General features: G+C 35.9%; 1 protein-coding gene across 1 annotated transcript in view; it reads left to right on the top strand.

Annotated features, from left to right (window-relative positions):
• Positions 1-26,572, top strand: part of IL1RAPL1 (interleukin 1 receptor accessory protein like 1) — a 670,743-nt gene that overhangs the window by 65,088 nt on the left and 579,083 nt on the right. The window contains exon 2 of the mRNA XM_053934082.1: positions 19,969-20,082. Within this exon, the coding sequence (XP_053790057.1) occupies positions 20,001-20,082 (82 nt within the window). The 5' untranslated portion in view covers positions 19,969-20,000. The remainder of the gene's footprint in view (positions 1-19,968; positions 20,083-26,572) is intronic.

Raw genomic sequence — 26,572 nt, 5'->3', positions numbered from 1 at the left:
CAGATTCCTGATTTTAGTGAAGGATCGCAAACCTGGAAAACAAATGCTTTTGAGACCAATTAATTCCAAGAAGTCATCATGACAAGAAAACAAATTATAAAGAAGTTCTTGAGTTTTTATGTCTATGCTCTCATCCAAAGTGAGAGTTTATTCTGGGGAGTTTATACAGATGATTGTTTTCAGAGACTTTGGTCAGCACTTCAGCTTCTAGGAACAAAACAGGAATTCTCATATTCTTGGAAAAAATTTGTCTTTAAAAAAAGGGCAAGGGAAAACAAGAGAGATCTATTAATCCTAAAACTGGTTTCTTGGGTTCTAATAAGTTCTTCTGAGTAAGATCCTCAGATTTGGTTTTGGAGTGGTGGTGAGAGGATACTCTTTTCAGTAATCTGGCTCCATGTCTTGCCTGTTTTGGTAATCAAACTGTGCTGAGAGTAGGATTACAAACTGAAGCCCTTTTGTTTCAGACAACATCACACAAGCATCATCTGTTGTTAGGGAGATAGTCATCCAGGGAACAGTCATCAAAGATAGCATGATGTCTCTAGCAAATTCAAGCCCATAAAGGCTGTTCTATTGAAAGCAGAATGGTCCCTTCCCATTTTATTTTAAGCTACCCTAGCAGCTGCTGTAATACATAAAACATCTAAATTATTTCAAAACAGCATTAATGAATTTAAATGAGACCTGCAATCTGCTCTTCTTCAGTCCAAACTTTCAACTACTTGGGATGAACAGGGACAACAAATTGAAGGATGTCATTCCTGTTATCTAAAAAAACTCCCATTGGGAATTATATATGTTCACAAATAATGGAGAATTAACCTTGTTGAGAAAACTGTAAACCAAGTAATTCTAAACTAGCAACAGTCAGAGGAAGGACTTTCTTGGCTGTAATACTGATATTTTCCACAATGGGGAGACAAAATAGTTAGCAAATTGGTGTGGATGCTGAACCAGAGAAGATAATATGTGGACATCATTGCAAAGCCTCCATTTAATGTTCCTCCAGTTTAGAGGAAGAGATGCATGAAATATTCTAGCTAAGGTAAACCAACCAAACAAAATCTTGTATATTTAATTTTGACAATATATTTTTAATAAATCAGTAGGAAATACATCAGTAAAGGATTACTAAATTATTACAGTAAAGTTTTTTGTAGCTTATTTTCATTGTGAGTATTGATATGTGCCAATACTTATAACAGCAACAGCTTTAGGTGTGTGTCACAATCTTTGTTCCGTATCTAAACACGTGTTTATACTGAGAGACATCGATCGGATGGATGGACCACTTGGTGAATAAGGACTTGACTGGATGGCCACACTCAAAGGGTTGTGGTTGGCAGCTTGATGTCCAAGTGTAAACCAGTGACAAGTGGTGTTCTCAGGGGTCAGTACTGGGACCAGAGCTGTCTAATACCTTAGTGGTGACACAGACAGTGGGATTGAGGGCACCCTCAGCAAGTTTGTCAGCCAATGACACCAAACTGTGTTGTGTGGTCAGTGTGCTGAAGGGCAGGGATGCCATCCAGAGAGACCTTGAGAGGCTCAAGGGGTGGGTCTGTGCAAACCTACTGAAGTCCAAGAAGGCTAAGCACAAAGTCCTGCCCTGGGTCACAGCATCACAAATACATCCCAAGCACAAATACAGGCTGGGCAGAGAATGGATTGAAAGCTTCCCTAAGGAGAAGGACTTGGGCTTGTTGCTTGTTGAGAAGCTCAACATGAGCTGTTATTGTGTGCTTGCAGCCCGGAAAGCCAACTATCCTGGGCTGTACCAAGAAAAAGTGTGACCAGCAGGGTAGAGAAGGTGTTTCTATCTCTGTACTTTTACTTTTTAAAAGAAAAAAACATGACTGTGACAGCATTCTGATTTGGTCAGGTTCATACTACTACAAAATTTCTTTAGGCCATGTTTATTGAAAAATATTTCTCTCATCTACTTACAAAATGAAAATACTGTAGACTAATCAAACTAGGATTTAGTTTGTTTAGTAAAAGTCTTATTAAGCATACCCTTAAATTCAAGGTCTTTGCTTTGTGGGTTCAAATGCAGTCTTTTAAATTCAGAAACTGCTTCACAAACACTGGATATCTGAGGAGAGCTCTTTTTGTATGTATGGAGTCAGGACCTCTCAGCAAGCTAAAAATGTAACTCTCTTCTGGGATGACTGTTTTATCTGAAGAGAACAACTTGTTTGTGAACTATACAGATAGTTCATCGCTGCCTGATATCCCAGGATATAAATCCAGAATTAACAAATGCACTGCCCAGTCCCCTAACTTGATTTGCTGACACAAAGCTACACTCAGACATTGCAGTGTCAGATTAGTCAGCAAGATAAAAGGATGGCATCATGAGCTTTGTAAGCAAGTTAACCCAAAGGTTCAGTGAATCCTAGCCAACCTAAACGATCATGTCTGTAGCTCTGCTACCTACTTTCATCTCTTCTTTCACATCATCTGATGCTTCCTTGAAGATTCCTCGTTTACAGCAAAAGCGAATAGCACGCCCACACAGGTCAGGGAAATAAATGTATGCTCAGTGCTGGCCCAAAGTCAGGTAGAGGCAAAAGTGGAAGTAGAACAGCTCAGTAGATGTTTATCAACTGTAGAATCAAACCTGGAAAACATTAGGAGTTAAAATCTAGGGAAGATTTATGTTCCTTCAATGTGTTTGAAAGACAAATATTTAATAAAGTAAGCATAAGGATGTACCTACACTATAATCTTCATGTTGGATCTGACTTGTTTTACTTTAACAAATCAATCTTTTCATCTACCTGTGGCAATTGAAGTTAAATTTCTTTTGGTGGACACCTGTCAAACTGCTGTAGAGTTTCATTATTTTAAGTCCCTATGTTTAAAACTTGAAGAGTCTGAATGGCATCTTGCATTGACTTGTACCATACCTTCTGTTTCATGCACTGCTAATTAGCCACTTCATTTATACTGAGGTATTATAACCTGACTTTCCTGCTTTTCACCCTCTCTTTAGAGCTCTCTGCAAAGCTTCTAAGTTGCCACACCACCACATTGATCCCAGTTATCCTGTCTTGGGAGATGCACCAGCAAAGAAAATACAACATTTAGAATTTCTTAACTATCACAAAATGCATATACAAGATGAAGGGAATCACAGGCAGGGCGTGATGGAGCAAGACAATATTTTAAGACTCCTGTTTGACTGTTCAGTGTCTGCAGAAGTACCTCAAGCCTCCGTGTGCTCCTCCTCTGATTCTGCTGTATTTGGCCCTGTGCTGTTAGAGTTCTTTCTCCCAGCTTTTACAAGTCCTATAGTGTTTGTTTTTTTTTTTTTTGTTTTTTGTTTGTTTGTTTTTTTTGTTTTTTTTTTTGTTTTTTTTTTTGTTTTTTTTTTTTTTTTTTTTTGTGAGGAGGGGGTTTCTTTGTCTTTTTCTTCAAACAAGTGGTTTTTTTAACTCTGCTTTGGGAACTGCTGTCCTTGGAGCAGTTGCCTGTACTTCCAGACATAGAGTAGAGAAAATATGTTTTTTCTTGAATGTGGTTAATACTTTAGTTCTCCTAGCTTCTGAGTAATGCTTCAGATTTCCAGTATATGAGAAAATACTGATATTTCTGTCAGGCTGGTTCTTCAGAAGGCCCTCCATACAACTCTTATCTCAGCTTAAGAAGCATGATGGAGGACAGAGTAAAAATAGCATTAGAAATAAAGACCCTATTGATTCAGTAGATCAAACCAAAATTTGGAAATAGATTTTCCTCAGTACATACAGTCATCTACCTTTTGTATTGGATTTCTATTAGAAGTAATGAAAAGTTAATGTTTTAATGTGGTTTGAAAAGATTAAGCCTGTAGAAGAGCGTAGTGGATTATAAACTTCCATAATATTTTGGTGTTGCTCTAAAGAGCCTTAATTAACTCAGGTGCAGCTACTCTATACACAGGCCTGTGCAGTGGCATGTGTGCAGGTTTGTGCAGGAATTGAGCCATGAGTTCAGGCTTCACTACCTGGCCCTGAGAGTGGCCCCATGGGAGGTGCCCAGTGCCTGGGGCTGGGACTGCCCCGGTGCCACAGATGCTCCTGGCTGGGGCATGGGACGTGGGGAGCCCTGCAATAGCCCGAGCCCATGGGGACATGCAGCCCGCATGGTGCCCCCAGTGAGTCTGCTCAGAGCAGAAGACACTGCTTCACACAATTTGTGTTTAAAGAAAAAAATAAATGCAGCGCAGTAAGAGATTTAAAGATTATTTTGATGTTCCTTTGACCTGTACTGTCATATACATTCCTGTAGGCTTTGTGTCACAGAACTGAGAAGGAGGCAATGAGGATTTCTGTCGTAACGCAAGTTGGGGTGCTCTGTTCATCGTTTAAACCATAGCTTCACTCTACATTAGCTATATAATTAACTTACATTAGCTATATAAATAACTACATAGCTATATGGATACATTAGCTATACAAATAACAAATAATAGCTATATAATTAGCAAGTTCTCCTGAAAAAAAAGAGTAAATTGAATCCTGTTAAAAAAAAAAAAAAAAAGGCGAGATGTTTTTGTGCAGGAGGCAGCCTTTTTACTAATTACCTGACCTGCAATAAGTAAACAATTGAGAATCCTTGATAATTCATATCTAATTAAATTGCTTTCATGAATCTGTGTGGGCATAAGAATTAGTAGCAGTGCTAAGAATAAGCTGTCACCTATCTTGGTAAGTAGGAGTCATAAGTTCCTCATCTTCCTCTGCATTCTCTGGACAAAGTAGTTATCATTGACAAGCCCTCAAATCAGTAGTATTGGAAGGGATATATTCTGCCCTGGTAACACTGAACATGCATAGACCTAACAATTGCTTAAAAATAACCTTATTATTAGGGTTTTTGTCAGAGTAGACAGCATCTCCATTTCTCTAGGAATTGTTCTCTGCTTAACCTACTATATGTTTCAGCAAAGTTTTTTGATATTCTGTTTTTTAAGTTTGCAAGAAAGACAAAAACTTGTACACATAGTGAAACTAAAGGAATTACATTGCCTGTCCAAATATACATACCTAAAAAAAAACCCCAAAAAACCAAAAAAACCCTATCCTTGTAGCAAATTAGTTTTTAGATATTGTAGACTGAAATATCTTGAAATACTGCATATGCTTATAAGATTTCATAAAAAATAAAAAGTTTCAATGATTGTCTGACAGCAGATACAAAACCAAGAGTATACCAGAGAATGCTAAATGCTTATAATGACTTCTACTTTAAAAGGTGGAAATTAATTGACTGACACGGGACCAAAGCACATTCTAAAAAATAATAATATTGCAAATTGAAGTTCATAGAGTCATTGAATGGTTTGGGTTGGAAAGGATGTTAAAGTTCATCCAGCCCTACCTTGGGCAAGGACACTTTACACTGGACCAGGATGCTCCAAGCCCTGTCCAGCCTGGCCTGCAGCAGTTCCAGGGATGGGCACTGACAGCTTCTCTGGGCAACCTGTTCAGTGCCTCAGCACTCTTACAATGAAGAAGTTTAAGTTAGTTGATTGAGACAAGATAATAGTCAAATCTCTGTCAGTATCTAATGGCTTGTATATAATAGAGCTAAATGCTTCTTGGTGAACAGCTAATACTTGTTCCATTAGAGCTATGCTAATATCTTCAGTTGCTAAAACCTCAGGATTTTCTTACTACACTCGTTTTCATTAACTGTTCATTTGCACATAATTACTGACAATGCATGCACATTAAACAGAAAATAGGCTTTTGTCCCAAATGGACAAACGTCAGTATAGAATGTCCTGACTCCTTTAGCTGGGGCCCCATTGTATGCAATGATTGCAGCTATTAGGCATCACAAAACAGTAAAATGTGTACAACTGTGAGCAGGATGTGCAAGGCAATGAATAATGGTCAATGGCTGGAGCAAGGATGTTATACCTGTATGTTTTGTTTAAATGGGCTCTAATGCAGATCTGTGAGGCACCTTACTTTGAGTTCTTACATTCTCCCTATATTCTCTCCAGTGAAACTAAGGATGGAAGTTACTATGGGGGCATTTCAAGCATAATTGTCTCTGCTTGACACAATACCAGCAATTAAAATCTTTAATTTAACAGATCTTTTATTTCTGATTTTTTTCACTCTCCTAAACCACATTGTATCATGAACCAGTGACACTGATGTAATGCATGTGTTTTCATCTCCTCTAAACCCTTCCCTTCCCTGAGAGACAACTGCTCACTTTGAAAATTTAAATGGTTTATTAAACCTTAACAAAAATACAACAAAAGGACTACATAAGGCAAAATTTGCAGTGCTGGGAACTGCCTTTGTGGGTACCACGTGGCAAGTTCATCTTCAAGATGAGCGCTCAGTCTTTTCTACCCCTGGGGGTTGCATCAGCCACCCCTGGCTCCTCCCAAGTTCTGTCAGTCAGCTCTTTGCCATTTATTGGTGGAGATTGCTTTCTTGTAATTTGATTGCAGGTCAGGTGTTGCCATGCCACACCCCCTTAGCAACAAGCTTTTCCATTCCCAACTGCCCCATGGAAGGGGCACATGTGCACGCCTTGTTTTTACCTGGCATAGACAACGCAGGCTGTCTGATGGCAACAATACAGAGGGGCGAAGAGGGAACTATGGGGATAACAGAGGACATCTAAACTACAAGAACATAACTATATAGCACTAAAGCTTTTCTTAATATTGACACAATAGTCATCCCTTAACTGCGAGAGCCAATAATCTCATTATTCATCTATAACCCTTCCCTTCCCTTCCCTTCCCTTCCCTTCCCTTCCCTTCCCTTCCCTTCCCTTCCCTTCCCTTCCCTTCCCTTCCCTTCCCTTCCCTTCCCTTCCCTTCCCTTCCCTTCCCTTCCCTTCCCTTCCCTTCCCTTCCCTTCCCTTCCCTTCCCTTCCCTTCCCTTCCCTTCCTTCCCTTCCCTTCCCTTCCCTTCCCTTCCCTTCCCTTCCCTTCCCTTCCCTTCCCTTCCCTTCCCTTCCCTTCCCTTCCCTTCCCTTCCCTTCCCTTCCCTTCCCTTCCCTTCCCTTCCCTTCCCTTCCCTTCCCTTCCCTTCCCTTCCCTTCCCTTCTTTTTTTCTTTAATCTCTACAAACTGCCATAAGCCACAATGCCATAGCAAATGAAGCACATGTGTCGTTTAGATCCACCTCAGAATTTCTTATTCCAAAATGGTGGGCAAATGTCAGCAATGGCAGTATTTATTCTAGGAATGCTTATTGTCTCCAAATAATGTTGAACAGGTGAAACAAAATCAGTATTTCTACCTGTTATGACTGCACTGGCTGCTGAATGAATCCTCATAGTACCATCATTTGTTTCAAAATGACACATTCTGAGCAGTGGCTGCTGCCAGCACTGGTGAACTGACCATTGTCTATGCTTTACACTCTTGCTCTCTCTTTTAAACAACTCTTATATTCCTTTTTTGTTTGCTTGTTTTGAAGAAATGTTTTCCAGAATTTGTGGACTTCATAGACATCTAGCTGTGATTTTCAGGGGAAGTTTCGTACAATCAAAAGTATGGAATGAAACTATTCCACTGTCCAGTGTCAAGGTCAGCTGTCCTCAGTCATTGTGTATAAATGTTGAATGTATTTTTTAAAAGATTTTTAGAGCCTGAAGATAAAGGTTACAATTACCCTGTTCTGTGCACATCTCAGGATATCAATTTTATTTTAGAAAGTGTAGGCTGACTGGTATTCAGCTTCTAATCTGCTATAATTGATAGATCCTTTCCTACAGAACCAGTACCTAACCAGCTGTTATTCATTCTCCCTGCATTTGGTTGATTAAATCTTCTTAATTTGACAATTTACATTTGTTTCTCTGGAGTTTTATTTTTTTTCATATGATTTCTGTAGTCTGTCAGCATAATTTTCAATACTGTCACTAACCTCAAACAATGCAATTCATCCCACCTTGTTTAATCTGGAAATGTAACAATCAAAGTATTTTTCCCATCATGTAAACAATGAATAAGTAATGCTGAGCTAACAACAGGAACAGTAGAAGTCCATTTCATATCTGGCCTTCCAGAGTATTGGCCTTTGGTCATCCTGATGAAACAATGGAAGGCTTTCATTACAGAATTGATTTTGGAATTATTAATGAGAATCATCTCCTTTAACTAAATGTAAAAAGAAAATAAAAAAAGGGAAAGTAATGCAATTCCATAAAACATTTTACTTCTGGTTTACTTAATACCTCTTGTAGCTCTTATTAATCTCCTGATGTTATAATCCCTGAAGAGTTAATAAGATTTGTTTGTGTGGTATGAAATTCACTGCCTGTGAAGTAAATTTACCTTACATCTGCATCCACTTCTAATCCATCAATCAAGTGTGAGCACACAGTCCCAAGCAACTGAGGGGCAGGAATAGACAGGTGACTGTCACTTCTTGTGGGTCAGAAGTAATCCAAAAAATCCTGTGTTCCCAGTTCATTTACAGAGGCTGGGCTGGCTGCTATTGGAGAGGGAGTGATCATGTTCTTTCTCAGTGTGCCTGCGGGGAATATGTACTAGAATCCAAAACCCTCTGTAACTAATATAAGCATCAACTGTTGTTGCATGTATTTTTAGAATGTACTAAAAAATCTTTTATTTCAGACATAATTTCTCAAGGAAGTAAAACCTCAGCAGTGTTATTCTCATATAGATTTTGTATTTATGATTTATTGGCATAATAGTAGTCAGTCAATAGCATAGATTCATGGGCAAATACACTTATGCTAAGTTTTGAATTCTGCGGAAATTAGACGCATTTCTGGTGAGCTTTTAAAGCTTCCTGGGGGCTCTCACAATAGGAGCTGATAAAATTTTATGGAATGCTCTATTTTTATGTTTAGAGTATGATGGGAATCATTCTACCCAGTACAACAGGGCAGAAATTAACGGAATAGTTTTGAATGAGCTACCCATAAACATTTGCTGCATTTATTTTACAAGTTAACATTTTGCTCGTCACAAACTGTTCCTTTGAAAGCACACAATGTGTGTATGTTATGGAAGTACAGCACATGCCCAGGAAATTGAAGCATTATTTTGTAAGTCTTCTTGATTTGAAGGAGTTGAACCCACATGTCCCAAATGCCTCTTCCAATTATTTTGATGACAGCAATCTCTATAATTTCTGGAGAAAACAAGGTGCTGTGCAGCTGTGCATGCTAAATCCAGGGGCCTGGAAAAAGAAGCAAAAGGAGACAAGTTCTGGCTTAATAGTTTTAACACTTCCATAGGAAAGAAAGAGTCCCAGGGTTACAGTATTTTCTCCTGTTACTTCTGATGTGTATTTCATCCATTTTTAGACAGAAGGTTTTGAATTAGCAGCTTGGAATTCCAAGCCTGATCTACCACAAGTAAGACCAGAGTGATTCTCAGTCCATGAGTATTTGAAATTCCAGTTTTGAAAGGCTACATAAATATTTGTCATGGTGGGAGAAAATATTACTATTTTCCAGAGAAGTTATTTTTAAAAAGGTTTTTTATGTTTGATCATTTTTCTCAAATCAAGATTTTGAAGAATGTCATTGTAATATCTCCCAGCTATGAAAATTGCTAGCAACATACTAAATATACTGCAATTTAGTTTTGACCTGATACTTGTGGTACTTAGCTTGTGACCTGAATATATGTAAATCTTTACTTGATTTATATTTTCCACTGTTATAGGCTGAAATTTTAATTTTGGAACACCTATTGTTAATTATCAGGATGTTGCAGCATTAAGGTCAGCTATTATGTATTTAATGAGTTCTCATTAGTAATACATAATTGGTAAACTGGAAGCTCTGCCTCTTCTACAACCATCAACTTCCTCTTAGTGTCAAATCATAAAATGCAGTTATTAATAAACAGTACTATTTAGCAGCTTAAAACTGTACATGTCTGTGAAGAAGTTAAATGCAGTAGTTATTTAGGCCAGCCACACTGCTTTGTGACCTTGGATCTCAGTGCAGGCTGAGGTAAGCAACAGTCATAGATCTGCTGCTTTCCACTGAAGCAATGAAAGTTTTCCCCTGTGTTAGGATTATTAGGTAGCTGGTTGGTGCTAGGGCAGTGAAATAGCAAGCAGAGTTTGGCTAGAAATTAAAGGCATTGAGATATGCTTTTCAAAAACTAGCTAAACAAGATCAAAGCAACAAGATCAACACTAAAAATGAAGCAGGGCTAAGGAATGCCGTCCCAGATGGAATGATGGGTCTGGGTAGTTTCAAAGTTATCTTGTTCAGTGCAGCTAAATGCTCTACAATTTTAACAGGAGAAGTTTTATTCCCATTTGCAATCCTTCTTTTTACACTTCTACTCTTCTTCATAATAATAGAACAGGGCTTACAAAATTGTGATGTGATTGTCAGTATTGACTTACATTGATGGGGTGCAGAACACAGCAGAAAGAGCTGCTCTGCTATAGCCACCACTGGTATAGTTGCATATCATCAATGCTTGAATTCTTTACAAACCAATTAAATTATGATATTTTTTCTAGAAAATGCTCTGCTTTAATTATGGTACACAGGGTGATGTATCTAAATGGTACAGCTGCCTTATCCTTTGTATGCATATTTCTCTTCAGGTCTTTGTTCATATTCAAATGAAATATTCGTCATATGGTCTCTTGTCTTTGTCAGGCAGTAACTTGCCTGTGAAATCTCACTCAGATACTGAACTGCTGCTACTCAAATGTTTTTATATGTGATCTTGCTTATAGTCTGCTGACATCTTAAAAGAATTGTAATTGATAAAATAGTGAACTTCCAAAGTGTTTTATCATTATTTCTGTAAACACAAAACTGTTTACTATCTATGCATTTTCAAGGGGAAGCAGCAACTCTTCTCAGGTTATTTATAGTGTTAAAATGTGAGGCATTTTCTCCCATTGAAATAAGCAGGTTTGAGACAGACGTTGGTGAATCTTTGTTCTGTATTTCAGACCCTTTTGAGGAGCAAGGTGTCAGGGTGTGGTGAAGGTGAACTGTCCAACCCCAAGAGTGACACTAGCATAACCCTGTGCTTACCCATGGGGTGCAGTTTCACAGTCTTTGAACGTGGGGGGTGGTTATGGGGTCTGTCAACAGCCTCTGGCATGACAGTGGTGAGCCATGGCCAGGGGCTCTAGCCAGGAGCAGAGGATGACATGAGAGAGGGCTGGAGGCAGCATGTGTGCGAGGAATCCATGCTGAGATGGGCTGCCTCGAGTGTTGGCAGCATCCAGGTGGGGCCAGAGGTGGAGCTGGAGCCTGTCAGTCCTGCAGTGTCACAGAGGCAGGGACTGACATTCCCAGAATGAGCTTGTCCCTGGCCCAGCAGGGGAGGTCTCAGGGTAGGCTAGGCAGGGATACTCAGGCCCACTACTGATCTCAGGGCCTGACAACAGGTTGTCAAAATCTGGTTTGAAGAAGTGTAAAGGGCTTGTCAGTTAGTCTGTGAGACAGAGAGGGGATAAGTGAAACACTTGTTTCTCCCTTTTCACAGCTCTAAAGTGCAGAGGGAGCTCATGTAGTATGAAGTGTAATGGAAGATTACAGACAACTTCCCTAACATCTCAAATGGCAGGATAGGGCAAGCATTAAATTAGAAACAGGTCATGTGTAAGGCTCTCAGATTACCTTGTGTTAGCAAAATTGTGTTTCAAGTATCAGCTGTGGAAAACCACTGTTGTTGCTGTGATGTAAACTGATAACCTGAGTGATGGTAAGGGGGGGGTTATTATTTTGTGTATAAACATTCTGTCAGAATATCCACAGTGGACCTTCATCCTCCAAATCCTTCTGTCCTTCATCTTTAGGGAAAACGTCTTTCTCATTAGTAACTCAGATGGAAGATACGGATGCCTTAAGTTGTTGCTTTCATATTTTCTAGATTCTGTACTGCATTCGTGTGTAAGTTTGAGCTTCATATAAAGTGTTAGCAAGTTCTCTTCACAGTTTAGTCAGACTAAGCAATCCTTTTCCAGCCTGAGAACCAAGGACACTGTTGCAGCTTCAGGCCCAAAAAGTATAAACAACAGAGAATTGAGGAGAGCAAACTGAGAGGATGGGACTTCATAACATGAAGCTGTAATTTGACAATTAACCCCAGTATGTAAATGGACCAGAACATATAAAAGTGTGAAAACTCATGACCCAGGGTCCATCTTGGGCCCATCTTGGATCCATCTTGGGTGGAGCCACGGCCGGGCTCTTGAACTGCCCAAGGTGTATACTTTTGAATATTTATTTTAATAAATACCTACTTTAATGCTTTAACACTGTCTAGCCTCTGTTCTAGGTAACCTCTTTAGAAATCAATACTATTCAGGAAATTTTTGGAAATAAATAATTCTTGTAATGTTTATTGATAGGCAAAATATTTTAAAACTTCTGTTAGTGTCTGGAAAAGAACTTGCTTATTTTATCAAGTAACTATTCCGAAAATTTTATGAAGACTGAACTTTCTAAAAAATGCTTTTATCGTAATATAAGCTCAAAATTAGACTTAATTTAAGTTACATCTTGCAAATTTATTTTTTTAAACATATTATGTTGTTATAGTATATAACTGCTACTATTCATAAATTAGAAAATGTAAGAAAAGTATTCATGTAAGAAGCTAGAGAATCCAGCTGTTCTGCCATGGTTTTGCTGCAAATGGCTAGTCTTTGAAAACTTGCCGTAAAAAAAGTTTGAATTCCACAAACCCGTAAAGTGAATATACTTAGCACAGATTGGAAAAGGGGTAATATAGCCTCAGTTTTTAAAAAGGGAAATAGAGAAGACCTCAGAAACTATAGGGTGGTCAATCTCACCTTCGTGTCTGGCAAGATCATGTAGCAGATTCACCCAGAATCTATGCTAAGGCACATGCAAAATAAAGGAGTTGATTGCTGACAGCTACATGGCTTCACTAAGGGCAAATCATGCCTAACAGATTTGAGGGTCTTCTGTGGCACGTTTACAGTGGTGGTGGATGGGGGAAGAGCAGCTGATGTCCTCTGCCTGGACCTGTGCAAAGCATTTGACACTGTCCCGCATGACATCCTTGTCTCTAAAGTGGAGAGACATTAATTAGATGGGTGGACCAGTCAGTGGATAAAAAATTGTCTGCATGATCTCACTGAAAGAGTTGTGGTCAATGGCTTGATGTCCAAGTGGGGACCAGTGACAGGTGGCATTCCGTGGGGGTTGGTACTGGGACCAGCATTGTTTAACGTCTTCATCAGTAACATGGACATCATCAGCAAGTTTAATGTCCCTTCCAACTTAAAGCATTCTGTGATTTTATGTTTCTGTTATTCTACTGCTATTGCAAATATTTCAGGAGCTCATTTATTTGCCTGAAAACACAAGCATAATTATCCAACAAAATTATACTTGCAGTATTAGAGCCTTGTCAGTTTAGGCAAAGGTGGAATTTCATCTTGATACAAGAACAAGGCTACTAACCCTCAAAAAGCAAAAATACAGAGTGGTCAAGGAACCAACGCAAGAGCATATAAGTGGTGTTAGATAGCTTGCATCCCAAAATCATGCTATAAGTTGAGTGATGGTCACCAATGCACGCAGATTTGAAATAAAACCCTTTTTCTTTATGTGGAAGGGCAGCATTTCAAAATCACACTGATATCTTTGAACTTTTCCTCTTTATCTGACTTTACATATTAAAGACTATAACAAGGGATAACTGTTTTATTTATTATCTTCTACATCACCTTTTAGAAGTTAAGTAACACAGCAATCATCTTCTAGCTACCTTTGTTTAAACATTGATGTTGAGCTAAACTTTCTGATTATTGCCTGTAAGTTTGCTGTGAGGTTGCTATAATGTTTTTTGTTTGCTGTCCGGAAAAAGAAATTATGATTGCAAATTTTTCATTAATCCATTGGACTAATTCACACAATAAGAACACATTTCTTATGTATCCTACTTGATATGTTGGAAACATCAAGTATTTTAGTTCAGTTCGGTTACATTTTTTGTTGAAAAAAACCTTTCCTGAGTTTCAGATTCTTATTTCTTTATGATCATGAGTTGTGAACTATTAAGAGGGGGTTCTATCTACTTCTAATAACAATACAAGATTGTTTTAAACTTAGGCTGATGTATTTTTATCTCAAGTAAAGGCTCCTAGAAATGACCAGAGACTTCTCTCCATTCTTTGTTCCCTTACCTTGATAGTAAATAATTCACTGCCTCACTATCCAAGGAGTTTCTTTCCTGCTCTGTTTGCATCACTACTTCTGACTGACTGAGCCACCTTGGTGAATTATCTGGGACTGTCAAGGGTACCCTGCTGACCTGGATGCCACAAAGTCCTATGAGACCGTTGGAAAGAGATGATAATCTCCCTTTTGTATGTCTTTGCTGAATCTGTACGTCCTCTTCTTGGCCTCTGCAGTTCCCCAAAATATGTGTTGGATAGTTTTCAGCTATGTGACTATTTCAGTCTGTGGTTCAGAAGGACAAGATGTCCAACTGTTTCTTCAAAAGAGGTTCCTCAAGCAAATGGCATTTTAAATTTCAGGTATCTGCAATCTGCTACAATTTATTTGTCTCATAATAGAAAAAGCACAATCCAGAAATCTTATTCTTTACATAGTGCAGAAAAAAGACACTTAATGAAATATTTAGAAACATATTAAGCAATCTAAACAGTATGCAAAATATGAATGTTTTCTAGTCCATGTTCCGTTCAAATACTATTGTCGATGTTACTTTTTTACATAAGACTAAGAAAATAAATATTCAGCACATATCAGGATTGTTTTTCATTGTAGAATCATTTAAAATTCCTTTATATGTTTGAATGATTCATGTTTCTTAATGGAAACTTTCGGGAAAAGTAGATTATATTTTCATATACAGAAATACATGGAATAATCATAAATTTCTCCAGACAGATTGCCTTGTTTACTATACCTTGTATGATGTATGGAGTCAACAAAAAGTATCTTTAAAGGAAGGCAATAATGAGTACCAGGTTTAATAGGAAAAAATCATAATGCAGTCTGTTGGAAACCTCTCCAAAGGCTCCACTGAGTTCTTATTCACAATGTGCCCTGCAGGACAGGTGGCATATTGGCTTTTGGTTATCTAAGTTTAAAATATTGTCACCATTCCTTACACCCTTACTAATCTTACTAATCTTCTCACCTAATCTTCTTTCCTTTTTTTTTTTTTTTTTTTTTTTTTTGGTCATGAACCACAGCATGTTTGAACTTAGGAATGCTGCTTAGCATGGAGGAGCAGGGATGATTTGGAAAGCAAATGCAGTAGCTTATTGGCTTCCTGTTGCTTCTGACTGTTTTTTCATGAGTTCTTCATAATTTGATTGCTGAATCCTTTTGTTTACTGGGACTCTGGAAAGGACTAATTTAATGGAGTTTTGTATTTAAAACTAGTATATTTTCTTTTAGTTACCATTTTAAGAATTGCTAGGGTTGTCTTACTGTTCTAGGTGAGCTCATGACAATGAATTGGCACATTTATGAAATCACATTTATTCTAATTTTAGTTTTTCCTTGCATGTTAGGAACTTAAAGGTTTGTTTTTGGTTTTGTTTTTTTTTTTTCCCAAGATGTTTGAATTGTGTTCTGGACATACCAAACTGTCCTTTACACCTTGTGAGATCTAATGTCATCCTATTCAGGGATTTGTAAAGAACTACCACATAAAAAGAGAATATTACTGAACAGGCATTTTTGTCATTACCGCAGAACAGTCACTAAATATCTTGCAGATTTCAGAGGATATGTTGCAATATTCTTTTGCTTTTTTCTTTTTCTTTGAAGGGCATATTATGGAGAAAGATAATGGAGCAGTTTTTAACATGTATAAAAAAAATTCTTCAAAGTTAGAATAGCGGTATGAAAAAAATTATTTTCAAATAATTAGTCAACAGACATCAGCTAGCAGTTACAGGCTAACTGAGAATCATCCCCTTAAAGTTATTTTAAGGGACTGAGCCCATGGAAAATTTCTTACTTCAGTTAAGTTTGATTCAAGTATTGGGAAAGGCCCATAATAAGTACAATAAGGAAATAAAATTTTTCTTTTCTATTTTCCTGCCTTATCAGGAACTACCTTACTATAGCTAATTTAATGTCTGCTGAGCTGTTTTGGAATGTGTATGCATTTTCCTCACAGTGAGTATTTATGACAATTGAAGAGAAAAAGCATTCTTGGCATTTCCCCAAAGTGTTAGTTTCGATATACAGCTGTATTTCTATTTCTGTCTCAACTGGAAAATTAGATACTTTCTGATGCAAATGCTATGCTATGGCATTTTTGTGTCAAGCAGTGACACCTTCTACAGAAAAGAATTTTTTTAAAAGATATTCATATGCCCAGTTAAAATTTGTGTGCAATATATTTCTGAAGAAATATTTAACATTTTTTCAGTGTTTTGGTTCACACAAACAAACAACCCAGTACTGAAAATTTGAAGTTGTGAATACTGCTTAAAAATGAAAAAACATTTCATCTTTGGTATTGTATAAAGAAAAAGCAGCCAAAAATCCCTGGTTCTAAAAGACTTTCTTAGTCTACTATCAACCCTTGGAGTATAGTAGTCTTATACCCAAAGGGTATGTAAAACATGTTAAAATAGATTCAGCTTAGAAAACAGCAATTAAGTTTAAAACTACCATACATTGTCTTGGCTTTTTAGTGGAAGTAACTGAAAATCAGAAAAAAGAACAACCATAAAAATGACTTTTGTAGATGTATATGTAGACTGTCTATCTAACTACTGCTTAAAGAAACAGCAGACTTGTTCTGCTTGTTAAAATCAGAATTTCTTAATGTTATTTTTAAAAAAGAAATACATTCTAGCTAAGCAACTAGTAAAATAGTCTCTTCCTTAGAAAAATTCATTGCTGAAACAAGGCTATTTCCAATGCATGAGATATCACACTCCACTTAGTGTTAAGAATTTGACTTCTCAGAATTATGCCTTTTAATTTGTTTTCTAGTTTAAAAGCTACCTGAATATGTTATAGTGTCTAGGCCTGGGGCATATTCATTGCAGCAGTGAAGGCATTTTCTGTTGACTTTGTTGACTTGTTGTGAGATTCCCCTTGGGATGTTCCTTTTATATTTTCTTCTGACTTGCTTATTTTGTTTTCACAACCAATTTCACAAGGGTGGCATTTTCTAGAATAGTCAATTTCTGAGGCATTCACCCGGAACACGGGACAAGAGATGTTAAATATCTGTTTTGAATCACTCATATGAATAACCTGAGGCAGATTTCCCAACCGCCCAGACAACTTCCAGAGCTGTGAGGCACCAGCTCCAGGAACATGATCTTTTCTTCTTTGCATTTTCTTTGGTTGGGCATTTGGTTTTTAAAATGTAGGGAAGACCAGAAATAGTCTCCTCCTTCACAAAAGGAACTGTAAACAGAAGAGAAGGGTTGGAAGGCTCTGGGGAGAGCCTATGTAAGATCTGATTTGTTGCTTATATTGCTGAAAGGTGCCAGTGGCTGCTGCTGGAAGTCATCCCTCCCTTCTTTTTCCCTTTAGCAGTAAGTTCTTTCTGGTATTTCCAAAAACAGCAGCAGACTTTACTTTCTAGGGATTTATCACAAGTCATGTAGGCAGCAGCCAGTTTAGCTTATGCATTTAAGTTAGACCTGAATCTCTGGGAATAAATGCACATGAGAATGTCTTCCATGGTGATGTTTAAAATGCAATTCCTGCTATATTATTATAATAATGGTTCCCCTTGTTGACTTGACAACTTAAATTAGTGACATATGCATGGACCAAGAGAAGATTTTCATTTACTGAACAGTTTCTTATTGATATTATTGCATTTACTGAGGCTTGTTTGAAAGAATGAATCTTTATAGCTACTCCACAGTTTCCCTACACAAATATCTATAAATACAATACATGCATACACATACATATGCAAATATATGTATATATTTGCATTTATTCACAGTGATCAGCAATATTATCTTTTGATGTGTGGTCAAAAAAGATGTGTTTGGATATGCTTTCACAGTCTGAACCTATTTACTGGATTTGTAATTGTGTAGTAAGATCCTGTGGTTCTTTGGGCAATATTTATTAGGCTCACACAGAGCAAGGAGTTGACTCTTGCTAGTTCCCTGGAGGCTGAAGATATCAGCTTCAGGATTTCCTACGGCATCAGTTAGTGCAGTGACTGAGAAATGAGATTTTGATTTCAGAAAGCTTGACTAAGGTCTGCAGTAAAATGTGGCATAACACATTGTGGTATCTACTCACTGTGCCCCTGGAAAATTAACCTTTGTTGCTAGCTCCTAAATTTCTTAAGATCTGTATTATTTATAACTGCCAGTGGTCATGCTACTTTGTTAAATTTTAAACTTTACTAAAAATGTTAGTATTACACATAATTTACCTCCTAGCAATCCCATATTTATATTTAATTTCTAAGTTGCCTAAATTTTCTGAAGTAGCATGTGAACGTAGGCAAGGTAGTCTTTCACTGTGATACTGGAATGCTGAAGCTTTTTAAAAGACCATGAATAAACAAATACTTTTGTATTTCTCTGTGAGTACAAATAAAAAATAAGATATCACAAACTGTTGTCAAAATATATTATTTCACTTCCTCATCTTTATTAAATACATAGTAATGAATGTAACAGATTTGTGCTTATTTCTGAAATGTCATGAAATGTAAAGCTTTAATACGGATTATATATGAAGTCATAATTTTTAAGCAATTCTTCCCATAATTGGGAAGAATACCCCTTTTTTATATCTCTGCTGTTTCTTATTTCTAACCTGTTCTCTTCTAAGAGGAAGGTATTTTAATATATTGCTTTCAAAAGATATCTTGGGTACTCAGTAACCTGATTATCAATGAAAGTGCAAAAGATTCATGGTCTCTTTAGAAATCAGAACTTGTACTATGTGGCACCTTCTGAGAATTTTTTCAGTTGCTGTCCAGTGCTATGATTAATGGAGGTGAATATCAAAACCACATTGGTTTAGTCTGGGTCTTAGTTATAATATTAAAGAACCATTGATCCCAGCCATTTCTCGCTCCCATTAGACAAGAATATTTTTGTGTAAGCTACTCTAATGAATATGGATAGCATAGATAGGCTGCTGTCTAGCTTGGATAGGCAGATTTGTCCTCCTTTCCTCTTCCAACACACTGAAATATGAGATATTAGCCCTATCAACCTATCCTGAAGAAAGTTGATAATCATCATGGATAGATGACACCCTCTTACTTATATGAGGAATGAACAAGATTAACAAGATGTTTAGTCCCTGTTTTCACCAGCAGCTCATACCACTTAATACCCAGAGTAAGTAAATAGAAAAACAAATCTTTTATTCACATGTTGCAGGTGAAGGCTAAAGCACAGTCAGTGCTCTGCTTATCTCCATTCTAATTAATGTTCACTTCTGATTTAGTGCTGTGAATATGTTAGTTTGAACTTGCATGGGAACTTGCTCACCTAGAAGGAAGTTACAAGTGTCTTTGCTGTGTACTTTGATGTGCTCTTATTTTCCTCCTTTCTCTGTTCCCAAGAAGATGATCAGATTTTATTTAAATCAAATGTTCATTTTTTATTGCGAATCTTCTGCTCAATTTGTGGTATTAATAAATAAGAGCAAAAATAATGAAGAAGGGCATTATTTTCTTTTTCATGTTGGTGGGTGGAAAAGATTGTATGATAAAAAGAAATAAATAGATGTTTCAGGAGATCTGTTATGAAGTTTTAGCAGGGACCCCATGAATTTTCAATGTGCAGACAAAGTTGTAGCTTAAACTCCAGGGTTAAATGTAGTGTGTGCATGTGTTTGTTTTAAAATTGTTTTGGTCTGCATACTTTTTAAAAGAAAGATAAAACATTTTTAATGCTTTAAATTCCTCACAAAAATTGTATTTAGCTTTTCCACAATGTCAGTATTATGATTATTTACTTCAAGGTTGTTTCAGCACCAATGTACAACCAGTGTTTGTTTCTGCTTTTTTAGTACTCCAGGAAGCAGCCACGGAAAGACAGAAGATGAAAGCTCCTATTCCCAACTTGATTCTCTTGTATGCTACTCTGACTCAGAGCTTGAAGGTTGTAACCAAAAGGGGATCAGGTAAGTAAATCTTTATCTCTGTGGTTGCAATGTGGCTTGGAAAGAACTGCTTAATGTTTGCAAGTATACACCAGGATGTTGTTATGGTGGTTTGGAATACAGTTAAGAGGATTTCTAGTTTTGCAACAAGAAGAGTTGGATGCTTCTATATATTTTTAGACTATTGTTTTCTGTGGACTTAATGAAAAAAAATCAGATGTGAAATGAATATAACCTTTCACCTGCTGAAGGAAATTTATTCCCAGAACTCTTTAACTTACTTAAAAGACTATGTTGTAGTCAGTGTTGTTGGGTTACTGGATTTATCTGTTTTACTATATACTTTGAGAAATTAAGATCATAGAGTTTGGATTTAAGCAACAACAAATAGATCAAACACATTAAATTTAATAACCATGAAAAGTGAACAGCAAAATATGTTTTTGAAAGGGATATCTAATACATAGTTGAAGAGTTTAATTCAGCAAAGAAAAATAGTTGGTATTCAGACAGATGGGTAGTTTTGGATTAATTTTTTCTTTGTCACCCTGAAATTCTAATTTTACTCTCTTTGGCTTTTCACTGGGTAATGAAAAAAATAGGATTCTACTTCTGAAACCTATCTTGCTATACTGCACTAAAGAAAACTAAATTCTTAATAAAAGCCTTAATTCCTTGTTGGTGGATTAATGAAAGTCTTAATCCCATGTTGATTGAATTAGTTAATTGGGTTTGTTGTTAGTTGTAAGTTTCCTTTTGGCATTGGAGTGTTTTAGGTAGCTTTTGTTGTACTGTTCCAGAAGTCTCTGATTTAATTTTGTCTTCTGGTTGGTAGTAGTTGTAAACTGGTGCTTGGGGAGAACACAGCTCTTTATACATTTTTGGCATCATCTTAAAGTATACCTTGCATTTTCAATGGATTATATTTGTTACAACAGAATGAAACAGATTATGTCTCCAATATTTTAGTAGCTGAAAATGTTGATGTAGGGAAGGCAAACACAGAGTACTATCACAAAGTAAGGTATTCCTTAATAAAAACTTGAGAATAAAGTATATTTGGGGTTATTTAAACTCAAGAAAACTGAAATACACAGACTGTGTGCAGAGGATCTGGCGATAGGTTGACGTGTTTATAGGCTGCTGTAGCCTCGATAGATAATGTAGATATCCTTTGAATATGTCTGGCTAAGATTGTCCTATTTGATTAAGATTTAATACTTTTAAGCTGGAAGTTAAGGCCCCTTAATTCAAATATAGTAAAAACATTATTGATCTTAAAGTAAATTTTACAAAGACATCAATTTTTAAGGAACTAAAAAAAAGTCCAGCTGTCACCTGCTACTTGAAAGTGACAATGATAACTTCAGTTGTCTTTCCATTTTATTTTATAACTTTTTGCCTATATCCTCTTCATCTGATTAACCAATGCAAGGAAAAAATGGTAAATATACAATAAAATTTATTTTTGGGAAAGTAATATAATTGCTGTCCAGCAAAAGAAAAAACATACAAAATTTTATAAGACATATAGCAATTTTTCTCATCCTGATGCTGTAATAAAAAGGAAAAACTATAATGGAAATCTTTGTATCATACCTTACTGTACCATGGGATCTTGAAGTTTTTGCATGCTTCTCCTGTGTAAAGCTTCAATTAGGTGTATCACCAAGGGGGCAGTTTGTCATACTGTGTGTGCAAAGGAAACACTCTCTAATTTACTGAAATCTCAGATCCTTCTGCCTTTGGCCATGCTGCTTTGTGATTTAAGATTTGAAGAACTTCTTCAGTGCTAGGTGGAATGCAGTAGTGTATGATGGTTCTTGGTTTTCTTTTGTTGTTGTTTGGTTTGATTTGGTTGGGTTTGGTTTAGTTTTTCTACCTCCCTTGGGTGTTCAGGAGGACGATTGTTGCAATCCTGAAGTGTTTCTACAAGGAAAACCTTATTTAACAGAAGTTCTAACAAAATAAGGTTGACTTACATGTACTGTGAAAATATAAATAGTTTCCTAATATTAGTGCAATGCATAATTGGAAGCAGGGAAAAAAATCAACTTGGAAAGTAGAACTTTAGTTTTATGTGAACATATTAGGCAGAGGCAGAGCGTGGTGAGGGCATGTTTTAAATCTCTTCAGTCAGTCCCACTTGTGAGTGCATTTTGTCCTTGAAATGTCACATGAAAGCAAAGAAAAAAATTAAAAAGTAATATTTTATACTTACGAGTTCTTGTAAATATGGAGTTGCAGTAGCCACCTTTTTGAGGTGTACTGCTTTTCTTTACTGCTTTCTCTGTTATAAATTACAGGAATATAATAAAGTTAAAAAACTTTACATCAGTATGCAAAATGGTTGTTCTAATTGGGATTTATTCCTTCTAGTTCACTTTTGTTGAACCTGTTTCTGATGACCAAACCTAAAACCACAGAACTTGTATTCTTTATGTATTAATTTATTCAATGTATATATTTTCATATATATTAGATATTTTAATATTTATAAGATTAAATGCAATATATTTATTAAATATATAGTATCATGTACTTTGTGTTTATTTTATATTCAGTATTTAATATTAAAAAGAGATCTATCCTTGAAAATATGTCAATACAGTCAGAGTACTTGACCTCTTTTCTATGTTTATTTATCAGCTCTGCTAAAAAGATAGTGATTAACAAAATAATGAGTTTGTCAATCTGGTGGAGATACATTTCCAAAAACTCAACTTCTCAAGAAGTTGTTGGAATTTTTCAAGAACTTCAGAAAGAAATTTTCTAAAAATCCATTGCAATTCTGGCCATCTATTGGCTTTAAGGACTGAAGTTATATCAAGGAATTAGCTATATGTGGAAACAATTAGAATCAACATAGTATTCTTGGTTTTATTTGTTTGAAAAGAAGGTAAGAAGACTTTACAATAGAAGAAATCTTAGGTTGTGCTGCATTGGATTTGATCTCTGATCATGAGAGCGGTCCTTATACAAAGCACTTAAATTACTTCAAGGTAGTCTTTGAATCTTTCTACCACTGTGTGCTATGTATCAAATTAATATAATAATATAGGGAATAAAGGGAACAGTGTTAATCAAATATTTCTTACATTAGCCAGAAAACATACTTTAAATTAGTTTGCTCACAGCTTTTCAACTTACCTCTTTAACACTTTATCTTGTATGATTGTCTCTATCTGACAGAACAGACTTTTTTTCCCAGTTAATATTTTAAATAAGTTCTGAACAGTTTCAAATTACTCTTTAATATATGTTGGATTTCATTTACATTAAGGGCATGGATAACTGTGCTTGTTACATGAGAATGGATAGGTGAGCAGCTATAGTAAAAATTCATGCAAGATGATGCAAGAAACTTCTTTCTAATCCATGTATGCAAAAGATTTATAAGCACACCTTAACTTTTCTGTCAAGTAGAGTTGACCTTACAACACCTACAAGTTGTAATGCCTTCTCAAGAAAGAAAGAAAGGATTCTTTGCTGTAAGTTCCCTGTTTCAACCACTAACTTCACAGTGGACATCATGGTTATTAATTGGGTATTTCAGGTATTCAGTGAAGTCTCCCTGAACCATAGAGGCTTCAGAGCCTGCAACAGTAACTGCAAAAAGGAATTTTCTTTTGTCAAATAATAGATCTCAGGTAAGATTTGCTAAATGGGAAGGTGACTCTTGCACTACTTCTCAGCTCCTTTAAATATCTTAAAGCATCTTCCTTCATGAAACAGTTCCTGTATGATCACAGTGATCTGCTTGATGCAAAGGAAGAATAAATACTTAAAGCCTACATATTTTGATTCATTCAGCACATAGTTTTACAGGAATTGAATTAAACTTCAAAAATGTACACGATAATGCCTGTTTCTTAGCATGAAACCAAACTACATATAAATTTGTGCTGTGCCTAAGAAGTGTGTAGATTTACTTTTTGTGCAATTCAGTTCTGTCCTTGATAATAGTTTGAGAACTTTATGGTAATGTATTTCTAAATGTTTTCCTTTCAGTGATTTTTCCTGAAATCATCCAATTTGAACTAAATTGTTGATTTTTTTTTTTTTTTAGTCATGTGTTTTTACTTTCATGGAACTTAGATTTCTAAAAGTCTCTTCTTTACAGGTTGAATGGTATTTGATCACTTACTTGTGCTGAACAGAGTTTTGGCTTATGAATTATTTAATATTCATGAAAGAGGAAGTAGGTTAGGAAAGAGAGCCTCATGCTGATGCATATAGATTTTTTTTCCCTATAAGGTATATGTTAAATGAAATACTTGAACACTGCATTGCCATCTGGTGGTTTTTTCCAAGGATGCTGAATAGACAAAAGAAAGAAAGGTTTGGGAATTTTTTTTTAAAAAAACCCCACAAATGTGGTAAAAGGGAAAATGTGGAAAAAAGTATGAAAAGAGATCTCATTACATAAAACAATTATGAGCTGATCAGTATATTCAGACAGTATTATCGTATTAGCTTTTTTCACGCTCAGATTGCCTAATAACAATCTGGCTGCCTTGTATATCAAAGAGGTGAGAGTTGCTATTACTGCCTTTAGTTTTCTGCTTTTCTACAGATTATTCTGCATTATGAGTTAATTAATATTCTGTTCAGTTCTTCTTTTGTGAATAAAAATTGTATTTTCTATATCAAATTTATTCTACGATGGAATGATTTAACTGGAAGGAAAATCTTTCTAGTAATGGGTTTTTGGAATATCTATGAGATCCTTCACATCATTATGATGAGATTAAAGTCTAGATATGTATTTTGTTGTGTAGCTGCATATTGCTTCTCTTTTTAAAGTCTAGTATTTTTTGCCTTAGCTATTATTACTTAATATGGGTGGTTCTTGTTGTACTTGGATGAAAGATCAATATTATGAAAATAAGGTAGTAGCAACTTTGACATTGAGATGCTATTTTTGAATTTTATTTTTGTATGAGCAAAATATTAATTTTAATGAGGTAAAAATTATTCCCGATTTTTTTTTTCTAAAAACAGTGGAACTCTGAGAAACAGACTGGAAACACATAATAAAATTTCATCTAGTTATTCTTTAAGAACTATAAGGTTGTATTTTTCTAAATTGTGTCCATCCATGATTTTTTAGGATTTATTGCTCATGAAATAGTAAGTTTATTTTAGATAATTATAACAGTTGTATAAAATAATATCTCTGAATAAAAAGACAGTTGCTGTTTTCCGACTTTTTTTTTTTTTAACTGGAAAATGAATGTATCTGTGCAATACTGTCCTTAACAGCAACCATGCCAAGATTTTACACCTAATGAGGAATGTCATAATGAGAACTCAACAATGTAGTTAAAAAAAAAGTAAGGAATATAAGTAAGTCAAGGCAGTATGAGAACACTTTGCATCTAGGAAGAGTTTTTGAATTGACTTTACTCATCTGTACTTAATAATTGAACTATCACTCTTTTATAGAACATATATATATAATCCAGCTTATAACAAGACTTTGAGAAATTGCACATAATTAAGTGCTGAGCCTTAGCGGAGATCTGGTACCCAGTATTTCAGTATTTGTATTTTTAATTTATTTTTTTGTAACCCTTCCAGGTGAGATTTGGTGTCCTAATTGTGTAGTACTACATAAATAGTCCTATTCTTAGTATCTCCCTTTCAGTAATTCCATTCTGTTTTTAATTCTGCTTGTGTTTTGGTTGCCTAAGTATTTTCCTTTTGGCTTCTTGTCAAAAGGTAATTAGTTGATGGATGTCATATTGGATCTGGTATGCACTGAATAGTAATGAGAAGGTTCAAAAATAAATTAATATACCTGTTGTTCTTTTTCTTATACAATTTATGAGCAAAACACTCACATATGCTGTATTCCAGGTACCGTGAGCTTGGAGCAAAACATTATGGATATAAATAAAGGATATGCTTCTTGTAAACCATAGACGTTTATGTCAATTGATATTAATGGCTCCTAGCTGTTGTTTTCACTCCGTTACAGAATGTTAATTTCCTATTATTAATTGATGAGACTTGTGGCTTGTTGTGTGGTTATGCAGAAACTGAAATAATATTTAGAGTCTGTGTCTATTTGATGAACAAGATTAACTTCCACGAGCAATGACTTTTTAAACTGGAACAATCAAGACTACTCTTATTACTATGAAAACGTTTTTTCTATCTCTGTTTGGTGACAAGGAGAAAAAGTATAGTGAATATCAGTCCTAAGCAAATATGTGTGTACCTTTCTTATTGCACTGGGGAACTGAATTATTTTTGCATCATGACCTGATTAAGAAGTGAACCTTGCTTCTTATGAGGATTGTTTCAAAAAACTCATTTTGAATTGGCACATAAATATGCAACCTAGTTTATGGTTGTAGCTGTGGGGCTGAATGGGGAAAACTCTGTGAAATATTTTTTTTTGAGGGAGAAGAGACAAAAAGATGAGGGTGAATCTTTACAGTTCAAAACACAATAGAGATAAATAGAAATCTTTGTTTTATTCTTAGGCAACTTTCTTATATTG

Source organism: Vidua chalybeata, chromosome 2 (genome assembly GCF_026979565.1).
Source record: "Vidua chalybeata isolate OUT-0048 chromosome 2, bVidCha1 merged haplotype, whole genome shotgun sequence".
NCBI lineage: Eukaryota > Metazoa > Chordata > Aves > Passeriformes > Viduidae > Vidua > Vidua chalybeata.
The sequence above is the reverse complement of the archived record's forward strand: the minus strand, read 5'-3'. Positions and strand labels throughout refer to the sequence as shown.